At 39.2% G+C, this 26,583-nt stretch overlaps 2 protein-coding genes across 5 annotated transcripts in view; both read left to right on the forward strand.

The window, feature by feature from the left end:
• Window positions 1-4,768, forward strand: si:cabz01007794.1 (uncharacterized). 2 transcript variants are annotated; one of them, XM_067523624.1, is made up of 8 exons: window positions 1-160; window positions 1,624-1,764; window positions 1,804-2,147; window positions 2,267-2,458; window positions 2,568-2,663; window positions 2,757-2,895; window positions 3,006-3,176; window positions 3,272-4,768. In XM_067523624.1, exons 2-8 carry the CDS (start codon window positions 1,626-1,628, stop codon window positions 3,313-3,315), a joined length of 1,125 nt encoding a protein of 374 aa, XP_067379725.1. In that variant the 5' UTR covers window positions 1-160; window positions 1,624-1,625; the 3' UTR covers window positions 3,316-4,768. The 2 variants fall into 2 exon arrangements, with proteins under 2 accessions (XP_067379725.1, XP_067379724.1); XM_067523623.1 differs by having other exon boundaries at window positions 1,624-2,147.
• Window positions 4,769-8,066: 3,298 nt separating this feature from the next.
• The window catches only part of arhgef40 (Rho guanine nucleotide exchange factor (GEF) 40), a 37,466-nt gene continuing 18,949 nt past the window's right edge, over window positions 8,067-26,583 (forward strand). Inside the window, exons 1-14 of one of the 3 annotated variants that reach the window (XM_067523884.1) lie at window positions 8,067-8,321; window positions 15,854-15,943; window positions 16,682-16,789; window positions 19,757-20,042; window positions 20,455-21,610; window positions 21,869-22,107; window positions 22,194-22,364; window positions 22,636-22,750; window positions 22,881-22,974; window positions 23,091-23,177; window positions 23,935-24,051; window positions 24,674-24,772; window positions 24,926-25,077; window positions 26,019-26,157. In XM_067523884.1, the coding sequence (XP_067379985.1) occupies window positions 8,319-8,321; window positions 15,854-15,943; window positions 16,682-16,789; window positions 19,757-20,042; window positions 20,455-21,610; window positions 21,869-22,107; window positions 22,194-22,364; window positions 22,636-22,750; window positions 22,881-22,974; window positions 23,091-23,177; window positions 23,935-24,051; window positions 24,674-24,772; window positions 24,926-25,077; window positions 26,019-26,157 (2,856 nt within the window). In that variant the 5' untranslated portion in view covers window positions 8,067-8,318. The remainder of the gene's footprint in view (window positions 8,322-15,853; window positions 15,944-16,681; window positions 16,790-19,756; window positions 20,043-20,454; window positions 21,611-21,868; window positions 22,108-22,193; window positions 22,365-22,635; window positions 22,751-22,880; window positions 22,975-23,090; window positions 23,178-23,934; window positions 24,052-24,673; window positions 24,773-24,925; window positions 25,078-26,018; window positions 26,158-26,583) is intronic. The other 2 variants (XM_067523885.1, XM_067523886.1) reach the window with 2 other exon arrangements.

A 26,583-nucleotide genomic window follows, 5' to 3' on the forward strand; every position in this document is an offset into this window, starting at 1 on the left:
TATAAATAGTTTCACTGAGTCAACAGGTGTCTCATCTTGACCTGGGAGCCTACTAGTAAAGACACCTGAGACTAAAACTACACAGAGCTTAAGCGTTGATCTCTTTGCTTCTAAACCCAACTTTATCTTTCACTTGATCTGAAGACAAGAAGATCTACAGGTAGGTTAAAACTATATTTATGTATACTGTGGATTTATATTTATTTCTAAGTTACTATTGGTATATGGGTAGTCAATGGAATATATATAGATTTGAATTTATTTACTTAAGGTTTCTGTTTAGGTTAATTATATACAACATACAATGTTGATGGCACCTTCCCTTATTCACTTATTAAAAATATCAATATTAACAGTACTTTAATTCATATTAACAGCGGTTAATATCTATAATAAATCATATTAAATTAATAAGTAATATTCTTTATACATAATCTTAAGGAAATCCCTTAAACCAATCCGAAGAATCAGTATTAAGGCATATTTTAAAGGATAAGCTAAAACCAAGTCAATCATCAGTTTTTGCTTGTAGTATATTGTTGGGTTCTAACAACCACTACAGCACTGATAACACCTGGAAATACAGTCCAACAACAGTGAAATAACCAAATGAATCGACTTTTGTCTTTTACTTGCACAAGGGCTCTTCCTTGTTCACACTATTTATTGGAAACAGAGATCAAAGCAGATAGAGTTCAATGCAGAAAAAACACTCATGTGAAATGCAATTCATCACATAATGATAATATAGCGTTGCATTGTTTCCTTGACCACTAGTCAACAAACTTTAAAGGTAAACTACAAAGGCAAACTATCAAAGCTACACTTCACAAATACACATTACATAAACAATTCCAGGCAAACATTATATTGTTGGAAACAATTACTAAATTACTTTGAACAAACCCTAACATATACAAATTCATATCTCTATTGCGATGAGTGCCACCTCTGGTGTGCCCCTCCCATCTCTGCTTTCTCTGTGGAACAGAGAAGGGTGGCAGTCGATTTGCATCACACTTATATGATGGTTGTTAAGCTACGACTGTGACTATTAGCCCTAAAACAGTTTACGTGTAAGTTTACTCAGTTGTAAGGTGATCCCAAAGGTAATTTTAGCAAACTGTGCAAATGTAAATTTTTATGTTGGGTTCTTATGTATTATTATACATAAGTATAATACGTGTTTATTATTAATTATGAATATGAAAATTAGGTGAACTCTTGTAAAGCTTGAGGCTTCTTCAAAGCAACTTCTCATACGTGATGAAAGCCAAGGCAACACTAAAGCAGCACGAGTTTTGTATTTTATCCTAAATACTTTCCTGTCATATTAGACATGTGCTTGCCTGTATTAATTAAAATACATTCATAATAAATATTGTTAAATTATGGGTTTACATAATTTTACACATTTCACAGTGAATTTTTACCAAATAATATATCATGTTTAATATTTGCCAATGCACTGACAGATGTTATTTGTTATTATGTTTAGTAAATTATAGCACCTTTAAATATTTTCTTTGAGCTCAGCTAATACAGTACAGTCACTGGTACCACACAACTAACTTTAGAAGTGTCACATATTATTTAACAATACTTCTGCCCTGCCTGCTCTAGGGATGGACGCCAGACTGATCATTACGGTGGTGTTTATGGTAGCTGTAGCAATAAACACAGCAACAGCACAAAATACAGCAGCAACTACAAATACTACAGATTCCAGCACAGGAAATGCCGCAACAGCAGCTCCAAACACTACAGTTTCAACTAATGTTACACCAGCAGCTCCAAACGCTGCAGTTTCAACTACAGGAAATGGTACAACAGCAACCACTGCAGTTTCAAATACAGTAAATGGTACAACAGCAGCTCCAAACGCTACAGTTTCAACTACAGGAAATGGTACAACAGCAACCACTGCAGTTTCAAATACAGTAAATGGTACAACAGCAGCTCCAAACGCTACAGTTTCAACTACAGGAAATGGTACAACAGCAACCACTGCAGTTTCAAATACAGTAAATGGTACAACAGCAGCTCCAAACGCTACAGTTTCAACTACAGGAAATGGTACAACAGCAGCTCCAACCACAACAGTGGCTCCACCACTGACTACCAACACCACAGTGGATGCTCTTAATGTGAGTAAATATCATAGTGGAATAAATTACAAAAGAACCATAAAAGTCACTTGTATTAATTGTGTTCAACTCAACTCAAGTTATCCAGCCCACTAAAAAACTTCTTGTTTCCCACACAGGAATCCATTTCCAGAACAGGCTGTGGGAAAGAACAACTCTGTGCAGCTCAGCCATCTTCATGTGACCCCTCCACAAATGGATCATGCTTCTTTCTTGGTGCCCAGCAGCTGAGCGGTCAAAACTTTCAGTTTTCCCTCTCTGGCATCTCAGCAGGTTACATCGCTGCCTCTTTGTCACCTGGCACCACTTTGGTAGGTCAAGTTCTATCACTTACAAACCAAAGTAACATAAAGAGAAACTCTGAGTCATTCCTATAGTTTAAAGTCATCAAAGTAAACTGTTGCTGGTTGTTAACTACAGGCTGCTAATGCAACAACCTATGTGTGTGCAAACAACAACGGAGTTGTTAAATTCATCGGCACTGTCCTCGACAGTGGCATTTTGACCACGGCTACGGTGAGTTCTGCTTCTCTATAAGTACACACAAAAAGTAAATGCTATTAAAGAAACTCCTCCATTAACAGCAATAAAAATATCATTGCTCTGCAGCTGCCAGTGAACTCTGTGAGGGGCAGGGTCGATGGAAGCAGAATCCAGTGCACATTTGCGGCCACAGTCCCATCTGCAGGCACTAAGGCAACACCAGTAGGCGCGACATTCCAAATCGCCACTGGAACTTTCAACAGCGGTAAGATAACCTGCTAAATATACACATTAACACATCATATTTACTTTGAATATTATGTTCCCATGTGCTGAAAACAAATTTGTAATCTTGACTTTTGCTTGTTCTCTCAGCTTCTGACAGTTTGGGATCCCCCAACGTTGTATTAAAGAGCACTGTTACAGATCTGGGAGATCCTAACACTACAGTCATCAATAGTCTTTCCACTACCAATGGCACTAACACCACCGCTTCCCCCTCTACTACTAATTATGGCATCACATTGCAGCAATCCCTGATGCAAGGTAAGCTTAAATGATTGTCCAGCATTTTCTGTAAAAGTGCTAAACTTATACAATGCCCAATCATTGTTTTTCTGTTCTCCCATCCTCCCCTATAGCTCTGCTGATTACTGCGGGTGTGCTAGGCCTGGCTCTGCTATGAGGAAAGTGAAACTCCCATTAGATCAGAAATCCCATAATTAACGTAGATAAAAGAGATAAACGTAGGAGTGTTGGACTTCCACATCTTTTACAGAATCTGAATCTTAACAAGATAATTATTATTAATAATTAGATCTTATACTGTGTGTAATCCATTTCTTCCTATGACTTACTTAATTGCAGGCCAATACATTGAGTGTCTTTTCAAATTTAAATGGCTAGAATGGGGTACAAATGAGAAACACTATTACAACAGGAACTAATAAAAACCTATACAAATATAAAAAACCAAGTGAATCACCTGACTAAGGCTTTGGCCTTAAGTTACTTCTTAGGCTCATATTACTAACATCAAGCAGAAATATCATGACTTTGTACCTCTGTGGCAAGCCCAGGAGACATTAAATTCATAAACTGTGATGCTGGAAAAATATTTATAATTCATAATTTTTAAAGATGTACTAATGTAAGAAAAGTTTTATGTGAAAACGCTATGAGGAAGTAATGAGGAACATGGTTTCCTTTCCTCCTCTTAAAATAGGTCCAATCATGTCTGACAATAATTACTTTTTATGCCATGACACAATTTACATTTGTGTTTCTTGTTTTGTGTGACACACACAAAACAAATAATTTTTTTTCTCCTTACCTGTCAATCAATGATGCCAGCAAATGGCAGATGTGTGTTTTTGCATTATTTAAATTTTATTCTAATTAATATTATAATTTTATTTGTTGTGAAGAAATTGTTGACCTTAACAGTTGAGCCTTTATTGGCCAACAATTTTATGTGTGTGCAAGTACAGATGCAATTAACCAGTTGCTAATAAAGCTAAGACTTATAACCAGATTAGAGGTGCACGATATATCGTTTGAGCATTGTCACTGAGATGTAAACATGTGCCATATTCACATCGCAGGACGTATGAGGCAAATTAATGACGCTATATGTAATTATTTTGAAAACAAGATTTTCGACAGTACTTGGGGTAGTAAGTTAACAAATTGTATTAAACTACTTAATTTTTCCTTCCAAAGTTACTTCAAAAGATCAGTCACAGCGCTCACCTGCTTAGGTTTGTGTGCTGTGGGCAGTTGCACAGCTAGTGTACATGGAGGTGCTACAAAAGCACTGTTCCTTAAATGCACACATTTTTTAGTGAACAGTCAATCTTATCTATTTACAACTAAAGGAAGTTAACATGAGTATAGTTTACACAGTGAAAGTCAGCAGCAAATACTTAGTTTACATGATATGTCTCCAGGTTCCCCTGTTTCAACAACAAATACTGAATAACCTTAATAATTCAAGAACAATTCTTTCCAGATTTAGCTAAGTCTGGATGTTCCATATATATAGCAGAAAGAAAAAATATTGTGCAGCCCTGTACCAGATTTTGCATATTGCATTATGTATTTTTATAATGTTTTTGAAATAAATATTTTAAACAATATCTGATCTTTGCATCTTTAAATACATTCAGCAGGACTGAATCCTTCTGTTGTTCTGGTTTCTAGTAACTATGTTCTGTAGCTATGCTGATTTAATTTCCCATGTACCACTTTCAGTGGCAACTCAATCTATATGCTACAATGAGCTAAAGTATGATCAACAGTCATGGAGAGACTGTTGCATAATTAGCAGAGATAAACTAAAGGCTTACAAATTTACATAAGTCAGCATCAGAGACAACATCCTCAACTATGATCTGACAGTTACATTCATAATCCAACATCAACCAACCAAACCGTAACATTTCAATCTTTGTGAAGAAGGATTTATCAGACAGTACTATTACTTTTAACTAAGATGTAACTGATTACATGCTTGAGTGCATTAATGATTTAAACAACAATTTTAATTCTTAATGTATTTGTACTACTTTAAAGAATATTTCTACTAATTAAAAAGAACCAGTAAGAACAGCAACAGGTCATATAAAGAATGTGGCTAAGTGTATGAGGATTGATACAATTGACTACATTGCTCCAAAAGCTCAGTGTAAACAACATTCAAAAGTTTTTAATTGTTCTGATTTAACAATTTAAAATGACATAAGAATCCTATCATTCATTTATTGAAGCTTAATTGTTTTACTTAATGCCACTTAGGGTGAACCATTGTGTTTTATTCTGATTTGTAGCTATGTTGTCAATGCTTGACTTTACCAGATTAAATAAAGGAAACTAAAACCAAAATAATTATTTAAACAAAAATACACAAACTGTTGTGGTGAAGAAGGAGTTAAGTATCATCTTAACTATTTTAATTAAGTATCTTCATTTATGTACCATTCAATCTATGTTCCAACCCTCACCTATTAGGGTCATGAGCTCTGGGTAATGACCAAAAGAATAACATTGAGAATAGAAGCGGCTTAAATTAGTTTCCTCCAAAGGGTGGACAAATAACATGTACACATGTTTATTCTGGATATCATTTGATAATGTAGACAAAACCAAGATTTTCTTTATTCTCTGTTTTCTAATAGCATGCTCTCTAAAATCCCCACCCTTCTCTTGTTTTTATGTCCTGTCTTATAGTACTTTTTTTTTACAATAGTAGAAAAAAGGTAGTTTTTTCTTTCTACGATGTCGTCAGTGGTTTGTCTTTGGGCAAGACACTGAACTCCAAGTTGCTCCCGGTGGGTCAGGTGAGCACCTTGCATAGCAGCCGCCGCCATGACTGTGTGTAAATGGGTGAGTGAGAAGCAACTTTGTAAAGCGCTATATAAGCGGCCATTATTTCAAAATCTGGCAGTGAATGAAAATGCTGGTTCAGTGGTTCAAATGGGCAAACATTCGCAAGTGAAGATTTACTGCTTTCTTTGTTTTACATAACTTGTTTTATACTGACAAATTGCCTTACAATGGTTTAATCAAATATACAAATTTAAAGAAACATCTGTAAACTAGTTATGGCCTAAAGAAAATTAAATGTTGTGGTTAGGTGATGATCTTCCTGCGTATTCAATTGTTAAGAAGTTGATGGAATTTTCCTGGTTTTTCTAGTCCTCCTCGTCAGGTGTGTTTCTCAGGTTTGTGCATTGTCACAGCTTTCAACAACTATGCCAAATCATATTAATATTATGTTTTGGCCCATTCATTCATTTTAAATACAGACGACAAAACATTAGAATCACCTCTTAATTTAAAAAGGCTTAAACATCCCTTTACAGATGACGTGCAGCTATTCACTCTCCTTGTTTTTTGACATCAAAATCATTTTTTGGTCATTGTTACATTTTTGCTAAAAACAATCAGGTAATAACATCAGTAACATAATAAGTCATGTAGTTCTGAACACAGAACAGTGAAAGAAATTAACTTGAAATACTGCTGCGTTGTTCCTGTAACTGAGCCAAGAATAAATGAATACTTTACTAAAAATCATCTAAGAAATCAAACAGATATACTATATGTTTACCCATTGTAGTGATACTTGTTCAATAATTTTTTAAATGATTATGAACGGGTTTACTATAACACACCTGTTTACAGCACAGTTTTTCTCCTCCTTTTTCCTTATTGTAGCATTATATAAAAAACAGCAGGAGGCAGTGCTGCTCTGTTAAAATGGATGTTCAAATTGGGTGAAAAAACTAACCTAAGGTTGATTTTAGCAGTGCTATAGCAACCAGTGTTGGACTGTTATGGGGAAATAAAGAAATGAAAGCCATAAGAAATAGTGACTCATAACACGTAAAAGCTAAAATGTGACTATGTTTAACGGGAAAAAGTAATTCGTCCTACACCATGCTATAAACATTTCTCCTCTGCAGGTCTACAGAAGACGATAACTTAAACACATTGCTTTGAGCGATAGTTCCATTAGGAACTTTTAAAAGGCTGTGACGTCGTATTTTACCAAGCTAATCATAAGTATTATAAAAAATAGCAGAGGTTAGAGTAAAACTCCCTATAGTGGATTATTGAGCAGTACATTTCTTAAAAAGGGCTCCTTAACTATAACATTGACTTTCTCATACTCTCAGACAGAGACAGAGTAAGTTAAGTGTATCCGATCAAGACTGGCTATTGAAAAACGTTCAGTTTAGTTTTGATGGAAAGAATTAACTTTTGCAACAGTTATTTAATGTTGATCTGCTATGTGGCTTTTAAATCAGTGTTTTGAGAGTATTTTTAAAATAAAGCCTGCAAAATTGGTGCATGCAGTTAACTAGATTGTTTTCCAATGAATATTCTATTGAGTTGCACAATGGGAAATGCAGGCGTTGGCATTTGAGCTATAGCTAAGATTTTAAGCCCATGATATCATGTCTTCTCCAGCAATGACTTTCAAGTCATTGTCCTATGTTGAAAGTACAGTAGTTTTTGGGTGGGATAGAGAGTCATTCTAGAAAAAAAAGCCATTGGTAAATGCATTTTGGCACGTTTGTTCCACACAGTAAAACATGGCAGTCCTGTGCCAATATGACACAGTTTAGCTTTTGAAGATTTTATTTGAAACCTCTTAAGGCAAATTAAGCTGAGCTACAAATAGATTCAATCTCTTACTGATTAGAAAGAATATGCAATTTCACCATTAGCTGAACAATAAAACCTTAGAAGTTTTTTTTGCAATTATGCCTGGGTGGAGTAACGGTTTTTGTTGTCTATTCATTTCAGTTGCTGTGAGGGGGGAAGATGGAAAGTTTGAGTGTGGAGACAGACTGTAGTGCTCTTGTTAGGTAAGAGGAGAAGAGGGGAGGAGAGGGGAGGGATGTGGGAGTGCGTGGGACTGAAGGGCAGAGGGAAAGAGAGGAGAAAAAAATGCAGCTTGGACATTCCCAGACTAGCTGTGAGATTGGAGGGGAAGAGAGGAAGACTTGGTTGACTCGCTAAAAACCTACAAAAAAAAAATTTAAGGGGGAAAAAAAATCCTCCGAGAGACATTATGGATTTTGATCTGAAGTGATCGAAGAGAGTTTTCGCGGAGAATACAGAGAGGAAGTGGATCCATGAAAGGAGCCGAGGACAATGTAGGATTTCCTAACTGAAGTCATGGTAAGTCTGGAGAAGTCAAGTTTGCCTGAAAATGGTAAACATATTTTCCAATAAGAAGAACATGAGCTTTCTTTTCAGGCTGTAACATTTCAAAACTTTGCCAGGGACAAAGTGAATGTCTGCTGACTTAGGTTAATAATATCATACAATAGGGTTTTCTGTTTTTGACCCATGACAATGTTTTTAAATTTAGTCTTAAAATTTACCTTAGATTATACTTTTATGTTTTGTATATACTTTCTATAGGATATTTTAAACACACGTCTGCATATTAAACTGTTAAGTTCAAAACAGCATCACTTTTACATATATTACACTTTTAATCATTTGCTTCTCACAAACGCATGCTTTTGATTTGGGAAGACGTTTAGTCAGCAGTTACAACTGTCTGTTTGTAGTTTGCAAAGTTGTCAAATCCCATTGGCAGCAAATTATGGCACGATTTATATGGTGTGACGTTGGTGATTTTTGTGGTTTTGACTTGCAGAGAGAATCAGAGGCTTCACTAGAGCAAAAGAGCTCTCTCTGTTGCATCTCCTGGGATTTTGTTTACCATCCCCACCCACTCATGGCCTGATCAGTGACACACAGTGGCAGAGAGACTGGGAGAAGGCAGACACATGCGAGCACACACACACACGCGCGCGTAAAAACAACATAAACTAAGAACAAAATTAACAAAGGATAGATTTAGATTATAGTCCAGCTGCTGTGTGTTGGCAGGGTGGAGCAGTTTGGCAGGGACAGGGAGAGAAAAAGGAGAGGGAAAGGGAGAACTGGAGCGGGAAGGAGCGGAATAAAAGAGGAGGCTAGGGTTACTTTTTATTTTAGGAGACTTGGACTGCAGCGATGGTGGTTTCAGTGATGCCACATTTTCCAAATTGACCCTGGGAGAAAAGGGAAGAGAGAGAGAAAGGGGGAAAAAAGTAAGAAAGAGGGAACAAGGGATGGCATGGACCCCAGGAAACGAAGAACATGTGGAGGACAGTTTCATCTTCCACAATGCCCGACTGGGAAAGTTTTGGTTTTAAACGAGTTGCACAGATGTACACAAAAGAACACAGCAATTGAACTAATGCCAGGCACTTCATAATAATAAATGCATAACTTTGAACAGAGCTGTGCGAGCAAAAAAAACAAACAAACAATAAACGTTCAAAAAGGATTAAAAAAGGAAAAACAATGAGCACAAGAAAAATGAATGTTGTCTACAGACACATAGACATAGGTGTAAAAATGCATCATCAGAGTCACAGTCTCTCTCTCTCTCTCTCTCACTCACACACACACACACACACACACACACACACACACACGAATTAGTGCCTCTTTGCCAGGAGTATGTGGCAGAGGGTATTTCCATTCTCTGTGATGTACAAAGTGCAGGCAGACCGAAAACTGATTATTTGGCATCTTCCTGGGCATCCAAGCAGGATCTTTGATCAATTTCCCTTTTCATCTTTACATTACCTTAAAGTTCAGAATATACAGCTGTAAGCATGATTTTGAAATTTAATTAAATTCTGAGTATAAGCTGCTCTAATATTTTAGAACAGTATAGTGTGACAGGTGTGACATGCAGTGACATATTCCTCTTAGCTTTATGGTTTTGGTGCCTGCAACTATGCTCTTTTAGTTCAATCTCAATGTCACGAGCTTTGAGCATTGAGATTCCAGCTGGCTGCTCTTTTTAGTCAAAATGCTCTGATAAACACACCGCCTGACCAACACCAAGCTGTGAAAGACAGTGACTAGCTGGTGAAAAAAGTGGACCCTTTATCGGATGACAGATATTTCCCTCGTGAATAGGGGAAGAAGAGCAAATCGGAGTCAGAAAAAAACAGAAAAGACAAAATGATGTATGTGCACATCAGCAATAATCAACAATATTAATATCCCAATATCAACAGAAAAATGTGATAATATTGTCTTTATGTTATACTGTTTTGAGCATCCAAGAGGCCAAATAGTAATTTATTAATTGAGAATTTAGTCTCAAATTGTAAAAAAACAAACAGGCCTTACATTCAGAAGACAACAATGTGTCTATTTAGGAGTAAAATGAACTGTCTGTCACACTTTTCCCTGCTGGGTGTTCAGTGTATCCAGCCTTTTCTCAGCCCTATGGTGCTTAGTGTTCCACATTGTTGGTTAATAAAAACAAAACATAAACGGAGGTCTGAACTGACTCAAAAACCAAGAACTAAATCAAAACGTGGATTTGGAGGATTGTTACACTATTATTCTGTACTGATGGGGCAGCTAAGTTAGCAAGGTAACTGTCTACCTGGTCTAGTGAGGTTTTACCTGTTTATCTCAAGATGCTTCACACAAAACTAAAAAAATAACATCACTATCCTGTATGTGACAAACTGCCATACTCAATTATCTTCATACAGCAGCCTCACATACAGACAATGGTTTGGAAATCTCATCTGATGCCTTTAATCAGTGGCTGACTGTAGAGATTAAGTAGTCTAAAACAATTTGGCCTCTTTGACCTGCTGCAGGTCAGTTTAGATTATACAGGAAGATTAAAGAAAGGAAATCAGCTCTTTTCCCTTTGTCTGTCTGTCCATTTCTTTTTCCTGGCTCCTCTCTACACCTCTTCTCTGTTTGCATCTTTCTCATTTTTTCTCCTAATCAAGCCCCCACCCCCCAACCATTCTCTCTTCTCTATCACTCTCTTTTTTTCCTTTCCTTCATGTACAGTAGGGGTCTACATCTGGTTTCTATTATGTTTGCTGTTGCTCTCATTTGCCATCAATCTCTCTCACTGGTCAGCCTCCTCTTCCTCTCTCTTCCTCTTTATGTCTGAACCTTCAGTCCCTGTCTCTCTGTTGCTCTTTATAATTTTTTGTTTCTCAGATCACAGTTAAAGCAGTCAGCCACTTGCTATAAAAATACACTCTCCACCTGAATCATTCTCATTCTCTTCATCAGTCTGTTTGATTTCCTTTTTTCCAGTGTCTCCATGTCTGTCTCTGTTTTTCTATCTGTGCCAAGCATCTGTTTGGGAAACAACCACTGCCTGTTCCGTTTCAATCTACGTACAGGGGAGAAAGACAGGAAGTCTGACGCAAGAATGACATACCCCGATTCTTTACTTTGGTTCCATATTTGACACAAACAGGAGGATGTACACTCATGCACACTCTTTTGTTTGTCCCCATCACCACTCCACGTGCCACACACACACACACACACACACACGCATACACGCACACACACACACACACACACACACACACACAATTTTCTGGTGATACAATAACCGTAGACTGTAAATGATGCTGAGCAAAGGCAGTAAGTCATCCTCTATTAACTCAGTCGTCAGCTCAAAGTACTGATATCTGTATTAATTTTACAATACCCACATTTAGAAAATTAAAGGACTTCTACATCCTCTAGTTCAGAAAAACAGTTTAGTTGTGACAAATCTTTTCAAGCTAATCCAATGGATCTTTTAGATCAGTGGATCATTTAGATTAAGAGGTTTGCTTTCCCGACTTAACATAGTCAGTTTTTCTGTATTATCTGTATCTTCTGTTTATCCTGTGTGGGGTTAGAGGTGGGGTACACCCTGGACAGGTCGCCAGTTTATCTCAGGGCCAACACTGAGAGACTTACTCCGACAGACAACACTTTATGCCTAGGTGCAATTTAGGGTCACCTGTGGGGGGACTGTGTGGGGGACTGTGGGGGGAAACCGGAGAAAACCACACAAGCACAGGGAGAACATGCAGATTCCACACAGAGGGGGTTCAAACCAGGGACTTTAGCTTTATAAAGGAAGGTATATATGAATTTTCTTTACTTTAAAAAGTAATATTTAAGTCGGATTCATGCTACCCACAGAAGGTAGTGCAAAATCTATGCATCCCGAAGTGCATTTATTTATCTAAGATTTATTTACTGACACATTTGTACTGTGACGTTTGGCTGTGCCTGCTTTCTTATTCTCCAGCAGCTTTCTATGCACTGCTGTAAAGTGGTGAACACAAGCTGGGCTTGTGGAAGTAAGAACACAGTGACTGTTGCAGAAGGCCACCAAGCATGTTCTGTTTCTTTCTGTACTTACAGGGCAACTCCACCAATTTTTAACTTGCTCCCCATGGCTTTAGTTTTGCGTGCAAATATGCAATAATGCTTTTAAACTTCTCTCTGACTTCCCTATTTTATAATACATCTCTTGCCTCCAGATGACATTAGTAGTAGTTTAGATAATATGATCTGGGGTAGCTCTGGAAAAGCAGGTTGACCACGATCACAACCTCCATAGTGAGTGACAGGTTCTCTTGGCAGCTGCCCAGAAAAAGCACAGTCTGACCTGCTGACCACTGAGCAGCTCCAGCACTTGGGATAAGGGCTGTGCTCAAGGGCATCACAGTGGAGTTTTCCGAGGGAGCAGCAAACATTATTTACTATATTCTTATTTGCTAAAATCATTAAAAATAAATAAACAAAAATAAAATGCACTGTTGCACTTCCTGTTTTTAGCTCCAATTGCATATTTGACTTAAAAGGAACTTTCCCTGCTATTTCCTAGAACTGTGAAATGCTTGATAAACAAACGAACTAAGCAACCGCCTAATAAGAAGTCTACTAACCTATAAATCAAATAGAAGAAGTAGAAACGTGCACTTCCCTGTTGAAGGCTGTTGTTAATATGCCTAAAATAGATTGACTTAGATCAGTTCTTCTCTCTAGTTTGGTTTTATTTAGTGATAATGTGTGTGCGGTTTTCTATAGAACATTGGAGATTGTGCTGGTAGCATTACGTGATGTAAATGCAGTGTTTGTAGTTGCATTACATTTCAAGGTTTTCATTTTTCTTTTTTTTTTTGTCTGGGTTGACGTGCACTACCTGGGTTATTCAGCACTTAGTGTCTGCTTGCAGGGTAACTGAATTAGACCTGTAGTACCTCCTGGAGTACCTCTTAAATGAAATCTAATCTAAAAAACGTTTCACCGGGGAGGCTTTGGTTCATGGGCATATATGATAGAAAAAATGTCTCTAATTGCATTTGATTCATTGGTACTGTGAACCAAGAGCAACAATTTATCCACAAAACACACACAACATTGCTGTGCTGCTTAAAATATTACCCCAGATTTCCCAGAAATAAGTAACATTCATTTTTCAGCATTTTGAGGTCTGGGGGAAAAGCGTCATTTTAACTGCCATTGTTTGGTTGTAAGTGGTGGCATATCCTGTGTGTACAGGCATACACACAAAGAGAGCAAATGTTGCGAGGGAAATGGTGGGAAAAGGGGGCTCATGGCACACAATTGTACACATTCCAAACAAATGTTACTACAGGCCATCTAGATTGTTACTCTCTAAGCTATGTGGCATTTAGCTATTCTGCCAGTTTCAGAATGAGGACTGACTTATTGCAAGTGTGCACTTCAAGCCTGAGAGGCCTATTTGTACCAACACTTGACACTGTAGTGACAGATTCTCTGACACGAGCTACATATTTGATCCTGATGGGCTTTATTGAGCTGAAAGTCCTGAAACTGCGAAGCTGAATATACAGAAGCTTTTACACGTTGGCTTCTATTTTTGTCTTTGAGAAAACAAATTAAAAGTCATTGCATTGATCAGCAGCATGTTTTACTTTACTTTAGATTTACTTCAAATTAACTCCCGTCTTATGGGATGTTTTAAATGGCTTCAGTCTAAGAGGAAGTTCCTGCTGGCTTCCCCCCCCCCGTGCTTATACTAGACTATGTATGTTTTGTCAGTGAGCCAAGGCAGTGTGAACCACGTTTACAACCACTGCACCTATTACAAAATGCTGTCCAACAGACCGCTGCTTACTATGGTCTAATCAAGTACACATCATCTTATAGTAGTGGACGGTGATCGGTTTAAACATTTAGCCTAATTAGAAAGATGTCCTGCATAAAGTATCAAATTCTATTATTATATAGTAGAGTATTATCTAGTATTAAATTCTGGTTACAGTATTGTTTAGAATATGATAATGCAGTGCCATAAATTGAATTAAACGTTTCCCATGCACATGGTTTGACATGCACCATTTCCTTTTGGTTTTTGGCTGTATTTTTCACTTACTGACTTAAGGCTTTTTTTTTTTCTTAAACACTTCCATAAGCCAACCAACAGAAACATTTCAGCGTGTTTAAAAATAAATCATTAAAATGGACACTTGGGTCTTTTACAATGTTTCCAAAACAAGCCTCTTGGTGATTTGGTGGTTTTGTTCACTGAGGGCCAACAGACTAACATGACCTTTGAGCTGCACTGATTTTGAAACATTTACCAGTGTTTTGCGACATTTGTCTACGTTTTGTCTCATCGAAACATCTCTGTTGTTATGGAAAACTGTCGATGCCATAAAGGCTAACAAGTCTGAAAAGTAAAGAACTGACAAGTACAACTGACTGATACTTCAGTGATTTGTTTATGATTCTTAAACTTTCTCCTCCTCTACAGTTGCCTCAATTTTCATTCTCTCTCTCTGTCTCTCTCTCTGTCTCTCTTCCACAGAATTCAGTCAAAACTAATTGCAATTGCTTCAAATTCTGATTTGTTGATTTAGTATGTCAGTGCATTTCAATTTTGCACCAGCAGTTATTAATTGATAAGCTAGAAATGTCTTAAATACTTTTTTGTTTTTAAAAATCATTCTATCCTCCTCTGTGGCTTACCACACTCCTCCGCTACACACAAAAACAAACCCAAAAAATTATTTTCAAATACTGTGAACCTGGGCCTTCCATAAAACCCCCGCACCACGACCAGCTCATTCCCTCCTGGCTCTCCCACTAGCGGCTTTGCTCTTTTTCCGTATGCTCTGTTCTCCCATTCTGGGTTTTATCCCATGGCTTTCTGACCATCCCTGCTGTTCTTGTAGTTATTCAGCACAATATGCCGTCTGTTGAAGAGAATCCCAATGTAATTGTTGTCAGATGTCATTCACAGAGTCAGATGGAGGTGAAACAAAGAAAGTTGGGTTTAAAAAAATGAAGATGAGAAAGAAACAGAGCAGGGAGGGGAATGTAATGTAGAGAAAGAGAGAGAGAAGCAGATGGGAGGTTGGAGAGGAAATGTGAAAGGAGGGAGAGAGAAAGGAAGAAGTTGGAAAAGTCAGAGCAAAACACTGCAGGTTACCATAGCAACAGCCAGTGAAGAAAAATAAATACTGAATGTGTTGCATGTTCTGGTCTGTCACCCTCCACCTCACTAGCTGGCCCAGTGTTGTGTGTGTGTGTCTGTGAATGTAAATGCATGTATGGTGTGTGTGTCTGTGTGTGTATTCATGAGCTGTACTGGTTTCTGTACTCTTCTGTTCTGGGGGTTCTTAGTGGGCCTTGGAGGAAGTGTTTGACACGCCCCAGACTATACAACAGGAAGTTGAAAGTAAAGTATGGGTGTATATTTGTCTGTGTGTCAGCAAAATGTGAGACAAGCTGGCTGTTGAATACAAACACAGACATTAGAGTTGACTCAGTGACCAGTTATGGATTAATTCCTCTCTTACCATCTCTGTCTCTCTCAGAGTTCGGAGGCAATGGAAGATTGTGTGCAGGGGGCGCTCTCGTCGCTTTATCCTCCTTTCGAGAGCACAGCGCCACCCCTCCTCTCCCAGGTAAATCCCGCCAGCAAATGCACCTTTGATCCTCCCCATATCTTAACAGTAGCATACTGGGCATAGAAATGGTGCAGATTCTATTATAAGATAAGGCTATGTTGGAGTATGTGGGCATTGTGTTGTTATGTGCTGATATCTTGGTCTTCCCCAGATATAAACTACAGCTAACGGCCAAAACAAACAAAATCTAGGTCAAGTGAGGCTAAATCTGCTTCCTCAAATCTGAAGCTTGATATGACTTGTTTCAACAAAAGCAGCACACTGTTTTGGTTTTGAAGTCTAAACATTATGTTAAGTGGAAGAGGACATCTTCTCTAAAAATCAGTGGACTAAGGAGCCTTTGAGATAAGGCTTTGGCCCAGTGTCAGTTAGTGTTTATGGGAAATTGGTAATTAGTTTGTCCTAAGTTGACAAGTAAAGTAACAACTCTAAATTCTCTGTCGCTCTGGAGAAAACTTTTTCCATAAAACAATGCTAATGGAATGAGAGATTTTTTGGTATTTTCATGCTGCTGGGTTGAGAAGATTCTCCCACTCTTGGCCAAATTAAACTATTCTAAAATCAATTTGTTACGCTCAAAAGTGCTGAAACAATGAATTTTCTTAGTTCATGAGAAGCTCAGGTTGTGAAGATGACTAGCTATCACCAGACTGAAATGGCCCATAAATCATCTAATGTTCTATATTCACTGATGACATGGAGTGGTGTTGACTGTTTTTGTCAATTTCTTTGCAGGTCTTTTCAGTATTGGAGTCGATCTATCAACACGACAGTCTTCGCTACCTCCTGGACTACTTTGTTCCCACCAAACACCTCCTGCACAAACTCCAGCAGCATGCCTGTGTGAGTTCCAAACTGCAAACATATTGCATGCACATAGTTGTATAATCAGAAGCAGAATTTCAACAACCGCACAAAAGTAGAGCGTGAGAAATCTGTCAGCTGTGTTTTGATTTTTTTTTTTTTTTTTTTTTCGGCCTTGCTTGGTTGTAATTCCTTCATGTCAAGTCCAAGTCATTCCTACATCTTGTCAAACTGAGTCTCAAGATCTACTATGAAATCTCAAGTGTTGTTGAAGTCAAGTCCAAAGGCACCTCTCAAGTCAGTTGAGACAATGTTTTAGTTTGTTTAGTCTGGCCTTTACAGTAGGCTTGACTTACTCTTAAGTCCAAGTCATTGTCAACAAGTGCTATGTCAAGGCAATTTAAAAAGTCTGGTCACTTGTAGGTTTTGTAAATGCTTTCAGATCAAATCCAAGTCAACTCACAAAAGTTTGTAATTGTTTTCTTGGTTTTTGTGTATTTCAGTGCAAGTACAAGTCCAAATGCAGTCTCAAATCTTAAGGGCAAATCCAAATGAGACCATAATTCCTCATAATGCTTTCCTTCTTTTTTGGTGCAAGCCAATACCTATTAAGAAAGGTCCAAGCCCTTTTAAGCAATACTAGAGCCAAATCTGCAGTCCCAAAGGCAAATTCAGGCTGACGTCTTCATAAGGCATCATTTGATTTCGTGTCTTTTTAGGCTAGTTAAAACAAGTCGTCATATGCAATACAGAAGTATTTAAATCTCTGAATGCTGAGTAGTACAATTAAATTAAACACTTAACTTTACAAGTTGGTTGTTTTGTGCTTTTGTGGTGGTGTTTTACATGTGAACAGTTTTTTTCAGAGCAATAGCCTTTATAATGTAAGAAATATGAGCAAAGGGTGACCTGCCAATGAAGCCTTTATTAATTAAAATTTGGGAAATTTACCCAGGTCAAAACTTGACAGACTTTTTTCCTTGCAGGTATCAAGTAAAGTTTTTAGACAGTTATCATAGTCATAAAGTCAGTCTCAAGTTCTCATTAGTTCTTTGGATCCAAATGTCACGTCTTCAGTCACAGCGCATGGTAACAAGAAGACTCCAATGCAAAAGCAAAGTTCAAAGCGTGCACAATTTGACACATGTCTGAACTTACAACAGTTAGTAACGAAACTGTGAAGGGCCGAGTCTGCTCTGAAACTGTGGCTGGCTAGTAAAATTAGTGAAACTGTCTGGTGAAACTTGAGATTTACCAGCTGCTGTGACACGCAGACAAAAGAGACACTCTCATGTCATGGGAAGCTGCACAGAGAGGAATCAAATGGAGTCAAATGACGCATAAATAAAGGTTCTGGTTGTAGTTTTCAGACTCCTAACACAACAAAGGAGATGCAGGGTTATAGTATATGGCTATAGTATCGATCTCTAGCACTCACTGCCTCGTGCACAAAACAAGACAAAGAAGATGCTACTTGTGCTTAACTCCGAGCTCTGCGGTTTATATTGAACAGCATTGTTTTTATTCTTCTTACTTTCTGAAACACACAGACTACAAGCAATGCACAGTGCTTAGCACAAGCTTGGAGGCTAAGAACCTTCTCATATTACTCCATACAGTTTTGCTAGACTACACACACACATGCACAGGCATTGTAAGCAAACCATGTTTTCATTGTCGCTGAGTGGAGCTGCCTGGACCAGGACTTAAACTGTGAGTCATGACAATAATTCTTTCCATATGCGAGTCTATTACTGCTATGAGAGAAAAGGAGAATGAGTAACAGAGAAGCAGTGGGAGTCGCAGGAGAGAATGAACATGGCTTTCATTCACAGAGGCTGCATGCAAAAGGAAGACGCTGGAGGTTGAGGACTAGACTGATTGAGGAATGTTTGAGAAATGGGAGGTGGGGAAGAAGGAGCAAACAGTGGGGTACATTGAGAGAGAAGTAAGCATAGAGAGGAAGGCCACAGGACACAGAGCGTTACAGAATGTAACAAAGTTTTTAGCAGAGGAAGAGTCACACAAACTTTTAAATGCTAATATGAATCCTGACAGATAAAAGATGTTTGCTTCCCCGAAACATTGCTATAAGCAGAAAAGAAAAGACAAGAGGCAGCCTTAAAGGAAAGAAAGAGAGCTAGAAGGGGAAGGTGGAGGAGAAGTCGATTAGGAATATAATTTGATCACGTCTCGTGAGTCTGGAGGGCACAAAGGGGGGAAGGGAGCCCCGTAACAGTCGATTAGACGTGACTGGGAACAGCAGAGGCTGTGGATGAGCCTCTAACCTCAGACTATGAGAAAGGGGATATAGATCTGACACAACATTGATTAAGGTGGGAATAGTGTTTGGAATAAGGTGTTTATCCTAAAGAGGTCTGTTGATTAATGGTGCACAGAGTAGCATTAGGTGCCAACTCTCCCTCACCTAAATTAAAAAAAAACTCTTGGGGGATGTAGCTTTGTCATGTGCTATGTGATTTTCATACAGAGCTGCTTGTTGTTGTTTTCCACTTGGAAACACTGTATTGGTTTAGCTGTTTTAGCAGTTACTAGTTGTTGGTCATCTGGGTGTTTCTGTCTGGCTCTCTACAGTGACCCGTGGTCTTCTCGGAGTGTCCTGCAAGCTAAGCAGTTTTACACAGTAGAAAACACGGGGTGAGTCACATGTTTCACATTTGTGTGTGGCAGTGGGATTTGGCCAGAGCTGATGAATACTGTTGACTGGTCTGGTGTCAGTTTTAGAAATTTAAATCTTCAAAACAACTAAGCCAAACACAGGTTCCAACTGGCTCACGTGGGCTCTCGTTTGTCAATGGGAAAACAAGATCGCACGTGAGCATTAAATAGAGTAGTTTTTGGCAAGAGGGGACCCAGATTTCTAAAGGGTCGTGGGTGCACTACACAACCCAAAGAGGTATAGAAAAAAGAAAAAAAAACTTTCATTCATAAAAATGATTTTATAAAATCACTTTTAATATCCCTGTTTTCTTCCTCTTATGTCAGTCTCAGTACCTGGGTTGTTTGTTCGTTCACTCCGGCTGGCCACTGTGTCTGGGTGAGAAGGTGGTCGTCCAGCTATCCACCTTGGATTGGAGGCTCCTGCGCAGTAATGACTTCTACCTGCAGGTGGTGCCCTTTTCTGCACGCTGCCCCCGGCTGGCCCTAAAATGTATTGCTCCAGGAGGTCGTACCGTTCAGGAAATCTTAGTACCTGAATCACAGCACCCTCTTGTGTTCACCCCTGAGTGGCTGCATAGCATAAACAAAGAACGTGGCCACAAAAGAGAAGGTAAGAAAAGGTGTCCAATACTTTTGAAATTTTTGCTTTATAAAGCACGAGAAAACTTGAGCCCTGATCTTTCAACAAGCCACCACAATCAAAAACACATTTCTGATCATGGATTCTTGTTATTTGGTGTTTTAGTTTAAAAAGATGTCTCCTATGTTTATTTCTTTAGGTTTCATCCAGAGCTAAATTTGGGACAATGGTTTAAAGTAATCTGTCATAATGCGAGTACAAGGAAAGTGGGAAAGAGATGGTATGGGGAAAGGGGAGATATGTCATGTCAGAATGTCAGGAAGTGGTGGGTGCTAAGGAAAACCTATTGACTCACTGAACTTTCGGGACAAGTGGGATGTCTGCTAATGTATATTTATGCATGAAATCGATACGACCTTTGTCTTATCCCAACTTTGCACAGTTGGAGGAGGGCTCGACACCTGCCTGGTCAGTACATGCGATGGTGTGGTTCGTCTTTCATGGAAGGAGGTTGTCTACCCAAAATTCATCCATGACCCATCTGATGAGCTGGGCCTGATGTCCAACCACGAGGGCTCCTTATCCACCCGCCTGCCTAGTGAAGGAGGCAGCAGCCTTGGGGGCTGGGGTGGCTCATCCTCTGGTGAGCTGGACTCCTGGTCCTGGGATGAAGAGGAAGATGACGGTTTACCACCAGATGGCCTGGACTCTGAGGCTGCACTGTCCCAGCGAAGGTGCAGTGAAGATGGGCTTGGGCGGACAGCAAGGCCCACTCAGTTTGACGGGGACTATGTGGAGCTATTGGAGCTGAGAGGGGGTCCTGATGGAGGCGTGGACCCTAGGCAGCGGTACCTGGAAATGCATGGGATCTGTAAGACCAAGACATTGCCTCTGTGCAGAAGAGGTAAAGCCATTAAAATTCGCAAGGGGAAAGCTTGGGGAAATGGAAGAATGGAGAGGTCAGCAAGTTTTCGGGCTGTCCTTGGTGCCAAAGGAGACTCTGATGTGATTTCCAAAGGTGACAGGCTACCACCTTGCCCTCTACCAGGAGTCACTCTATCTGGCAGAGGGAGGCGGTCGTATTCCTCCTCTGTCCAAGACTCTGATGAAGGGGATAAATCAAACAGAGACTCTGGGGGCCTAGAAAGCTGCCAACATTTTTTTGATGGCTCTTTCAAAGAGAGGAGGCCAGGGGTGGGCAGGGAGAGAGATAGTAATGGCCTAATGCAGCCATGCAAAGATGTCCACAGAAGTAAAGACTCAGAGAGTGGGGATAGTTTGGTCACAAATGAAATCCATGACCTTGCAAATCACAATGTTGGACATGTTGTAGAGGGCCACTCAGATTATGGATCTCATTCAGACTCTGTTTTTGAGGATACTGATAAACCACTGAGTGGAGACAGTAATGCCACCACCCCAACATCAGATGCACCAGAGAGACCATTCACTGGAGTTTTAGAAAGTGGAGAAAGTGGCTCTAAAATTAAGAGTTCATCCAATCCAAAGGTGGCAGAGGAAAGGCATAAAGGAAACATAGAGGACAGAGTGTGTCCTAGGGGAAAGGAAGTTAAAACTGCGGGATTCAGAGCACCAAGGTACTGATTCATATCTTATTACTTACACTCACACTTTCGTCTTAGTTGTTTTCCATTTCACACTTCTGTATGAAAGTGCAGATCAGTATCACTTAGGTACAACCTCTATGCACAAGGTACAGGTTGTTCCAAACTTACACACATAGAGGCCTGAAGTAGCTGATACAAAAGATATCCTGAAGAATGTGGTGTCTGAACAATATAATTAATATCTTTGTGTTGTACCACATTTAGATCTTTTCTGTGCTTTGTGTTTAGGAGGAAAAGGAAGGGAAAAGGGGCCAGAGGGAGGGCTAGGTCTGGAGGGCGTACACATCACAAGGGCTCCAAAGCACAGAGCAAAGGTCCCCAACCAAGCCCCGCCACCTGCTCTAGTGTAATAAAGCCTCCAATCATGGAGGAGAACCAATCGGAGCAAAAACAACAGGCTGACGAATGTGATGGAGTACCTATCAAAATGAACGATGAGACAGAGAACACAAAGAAAAGCAGTACAGGTGTGAAGCTTTTATATAATATTACACCCTAAAGGCCCTAAAATACCCCTATAGTATTTTCTGTAACATTCATATCTGTCTAACAGAAACTGTGCCTGTGTGTAATGATCAATCGGGTGCATCCTTATTTCATCTTTCAAACGAGGGGACAGGAGAGACATGTCCTGACCAACTAAATGAGGTTACATCTAAAGATCCTCCACAGCTTCGAGATCTGGACACGGAGCTTGTCCAGTCAGGGAAGCTGAAGTTGACAGGCAAGTTTTTGTGTCTTCTGTTATGCTGGTCAGCAGGCAGCACAAAGCCTTATATGTCTGACGTTGCTGATGTTTTCATTATTTTTTTTGTCAAGATAAAAGACAAACCTTTAAATGTAAAATCTAGTTATTCCCTATTGCCATACTTCTCGTAATTATCATATTCAAATTATTTAATGGTGCAATATATTTAAATGTATAGGCTAAAAACTGGTTCAATGAATAGCTCACAGCTAGCACACATGTTCAAACTTACTTCTGGGCTCCACAGGTACAGTGGACAGGTTGGGACGCGCATTGGTTGTCATGGAGACTGATGGATCGGATGAGCCTTTCTGTGAGGAGGAGATGTCCCAGGTGCTGGCTTGCTACCACAAAATCACTCGGTAAGAATTTGAGGGTTATAGTGGGTTTGCATTATGCATCATAATCCAGGACAACTGAGAAAACCAACACAAACAGATCCAAAGTCAATAATTTCAATAAACATCCTCCATCTCCATCGTTTGTCAACAGGCCTGCAGCCAAAGAAAAAGGTCTCACGGTGTTAATGGACAGCAGACGCTCTCCACCCTCTCCCCTGTGCCTCTCTGCACTTAAACTGTTCCAGGTTGGAGAAAAAAAAACTGTTTTGGCAAATGTGCTAAATATTTGCTTTGTACACTTTCATTAGCCTTCAAATGTGATCAGCTATTTCAAGCACATGTGCATTTTTGTGGGTTCCAGGTGCTTATTCCTGGTGGTCTTGGATCCGTTCTGATTTTAGTGGAGGAACAGCAAGAGTCTCCCTCACATAATCTGGAAGGAACAGAGGTGACCTATACAATTCAGTAGAAACAAATCAAATTCAAAATAATGTGGAAAAGCAAAGAATAAACTTTTCTGTTACTTGCTAAAATATGATCCATGTCAGATGCTTTTAACTAGAGCGCACTCACATTGTGCTCGAGCCTCATTTCCATTCAGTTTTTAAATTACAGTTTAGCAGTAATTCCGTGTTTTGTCTGCATCGATAACTTGAGATCTTTCTGCCAGGTGTTTTCTCTTTTAACCTGGCAGGAGTAAAGCATAGCACGTCAAAAGGAAATCCCACATCCCACAGAAAAAAATGCTAACACTGGTGGGACCGCGCCCTCCATTTTTCAGCCCGTTCTGGTGTTTGGTAGTAATTGCTTTCATTCCTGCAAATAAATTAATGAACAGAGATAATAAGTTAGTCATACAAGCAAGTACTTTAGTTTTCTCAGGTTTTTCTTTGAAGAGAGCTGAAAAAAAAAAGGATTAAGCACTTAGATTCGTTAAGGAAGACGCCATGAGTGCAAAAAAAATCACTTGCTAAGTCTATATTAAACACTAAACATTAAACTTCCGCTAACACAAGAGACTGAGATAAGAGCTTGTTTGATTTCAGCTTGATCTCTTCATATCTCGTCTTTTTTTTTCTTTTTTTGACTAATTATATAAGTCTCAAATTTTTTGGAAACATTCCCCTTTCCTGTTGTCTGTTGAACTATTTTCATATTTCCTGCCCATTTTTTTGGCCTAATTCTTCTTCTGCTGGCCTGTCTAGATACACGTGGTGCGAGGAACAGGGGTCCTTCAACAATATGTAGACAAACAACAGCTACCCATAGAGATGGATGGAGACTTCGCCCACTCTCACTCAGACTGGCTGGCCTTCAGACTAGTGAGAAGTTTTGTTTAACTGTTTATTAGTATAAGCTAATTTATTTATAGTTTTTCTTAAAATGTCTCTTTTGATTTCATCAACTTTTACAGTACATAGTACTCTCCAAGTAGATACATTGTTTAAACTGAAGTCACCTCCTGATGTTTAAGTATTCTTTTAATGATGGTGATTTCCTTGTTTTGGTGTAAGGACAGATTAATAAAACACAACTTTAAGCTACATAAAGTCACAGCAAAAAAATGTCCAGATGGCACATGTTACTTGTTTGTAAGTACTGACTTTTTCTTGTGTGTACCCTAACTTTCAAATATTACCACAAAAAGTGGGGCAGTAAGGTGGGGGAAAGCAACGTTTGCAGGGGAGAAAAGTGGTTGTTTTAAGATAAATCAAGGGATAATCTTAATGACTCAACTGTTTCCAAGAGAGTTTATGCTCCTTTATCTAAACATTGTTTTCCTGTACTCTGCACTTTCTCTGACCTTTTTCTCGTATGGGAACTGAGTGAAGGGATTTCATACAATGTCCTCTGTCCTGTACTGTCTTTACAGTTTATATATGCTTTATTTAAAAGCTCATTTCAAATTCAGTAATTCAAATTGTTCTTTTTGCCTTTTGTTAGAGTCTGGAGAGTCTGACGGAGCGTTGTGAGAGCGCCCTCTCACTGCTGGGAGAAGCACTGCAATCTATGGACTCTGAGCCAATGCCAGACAACATCAAGGTACAGGAGGCTGCCATCATTTTATAATTTGTAACTCATTTGTAACTCTGAGGCAGTGTGTCAGCGATTTGATGACTCAAGTGTGTAATGTCTCTGTGAGACAGAAGCCCAAACCTCCACAGCAACATGAATAAGTATGTTGTTCTTCTTCAGGCAGTCCCTCTGAGCATTGACAAACACAGACAGCTCATGACCAGCGTCTTGGCTGACCAGCGTTTAACTGAACTGCAGCAGAAGGGTGGGGCCCGGCTTGCAGGACTGAACAATAGTGCATCAGGACTGGCACAGAAGTCACCAGACTGCAGGTAGCTAAAGCCTGATTTGTTTACTGCACTAGAATTTTAATGGTTGTTCGAATGTCAGACTGGACAACATCTCGCAGTATAAAATAAAATACGGGCTGTAGCATAACACTAAACATTACCATGAGCCGTCCAAGAAGGAGGGGATCAATATTATTGGAAGAAGTGAAATTAACTGTTTAGTATTCAGTGTGTTGTATTAACTACAGATTTAGAACTAACATACTCAATATTTACAGTGTGTGAATCTGATATATTTGGATAAAAATTGCCTTCTTCTGCTTGTTTACTTGCTTATCAGGCTGCATTTAGGTGCACTTAACATTAGACATAGGTTTGTTTTAGATAAAAAGGAACCACGAGATGCAGAACAACCTTTTAATTAGGCAAATACCCAGATATACAAAAACCACCTTACACAAGCAGCCTGATACCAAGGGCCAGGGAAGGAATGTACATGTCCTCATCCCTCGCATAGTCTTGTGTTTGATTGAAGGATTATTTTGTCAAGATGAGTTGTAGGTTAAAAACATTCCTCATTCGTGAAAACGAAGTTGTTTACTTTTAGCTGAAAAAAAATACAAACCAGCTGAAAGAGAGCAGGATGTTATAATCACATGGGCCACTGAGCAATGCAGAGTTGTTTGTTTGTTCCGGAATACAGCTTAAAACTGATCGAAAGACTAGATGTGAACGTATCCCTATAATGAGTTTTGGCTCAGTCTGCACAACAATGAGGCCAAATGCAAGGGAAAGCTGATTTAGTTCTTTTTTGTCAAGCTGTTGCTCTGCAATTCTTTCCCATAATTTTCCCATAATTACATGTTTGCTACCAGCCTGCATGTGCGACTTTTGGCTAAGACAGAATTTTTGATGAAAAAAGCAAGACAAAGTAAACGTTTCGTTTTTATAAACCTGGTCATTTTTGACTTGAAACCCGACAGGGCTGCCCTGGCTGAAACCTCTAAACTCTACGACAGTGTGGACGATGCCCTCCATAGGCTCGTTCAGGTGTCCAATAAGAGAGGTCGCGATCTGGAAGCTCTGGGACGACTATCGGGGCTGGTGGACAAACTGGAAAAGGTGTGTCAGGAAGGAGATGAGTCAGATATTATTCTCATTAGATTATTTATTGCACAATTATTATTATTGTACTTTAGATATTTTCACTAAAACGTTTTGTGGTGGAAAAAAGCTTATAATATATGTTTTTCTTGTTTTTAAGGTTTTGGTGTAAAGTTTATACTAGTCGTTCAGTAATGACTTTTACTGCTTTGAACAAACCCGTCCTCCCTATTGTTCCTAAAGGGGACTGGGTGGAAACTCCCTCGTATGGTGATGTTTAGTCCTGTGTGAACTGGGAGTTTTCTCTAAAATGAGCTTTTTCTCTGCTGGCTTAGTTTTCTCACACAATGCAATGCATCCTCTCTCATTAACCCAGATTTCTCTCAACTTCCTGTGAATTTCTCAATTCCTCAGCTCGCTTTCTCTTCTCTCACTTCATGTCTC

Source organism: Channa argus, chromosome 12 (genome assembly GCF_033026475.1).
Source record: "Channa argus isolate prfri chromosome 12, Channa argus male v1.0, whole genome shotgun sequence".
Classification (NCBI taxonomy): Eukaryota; Metazoa; Chordata; class Actinopteri; order Anabantiformes; family Channidae; genus Channa; species Channa argus.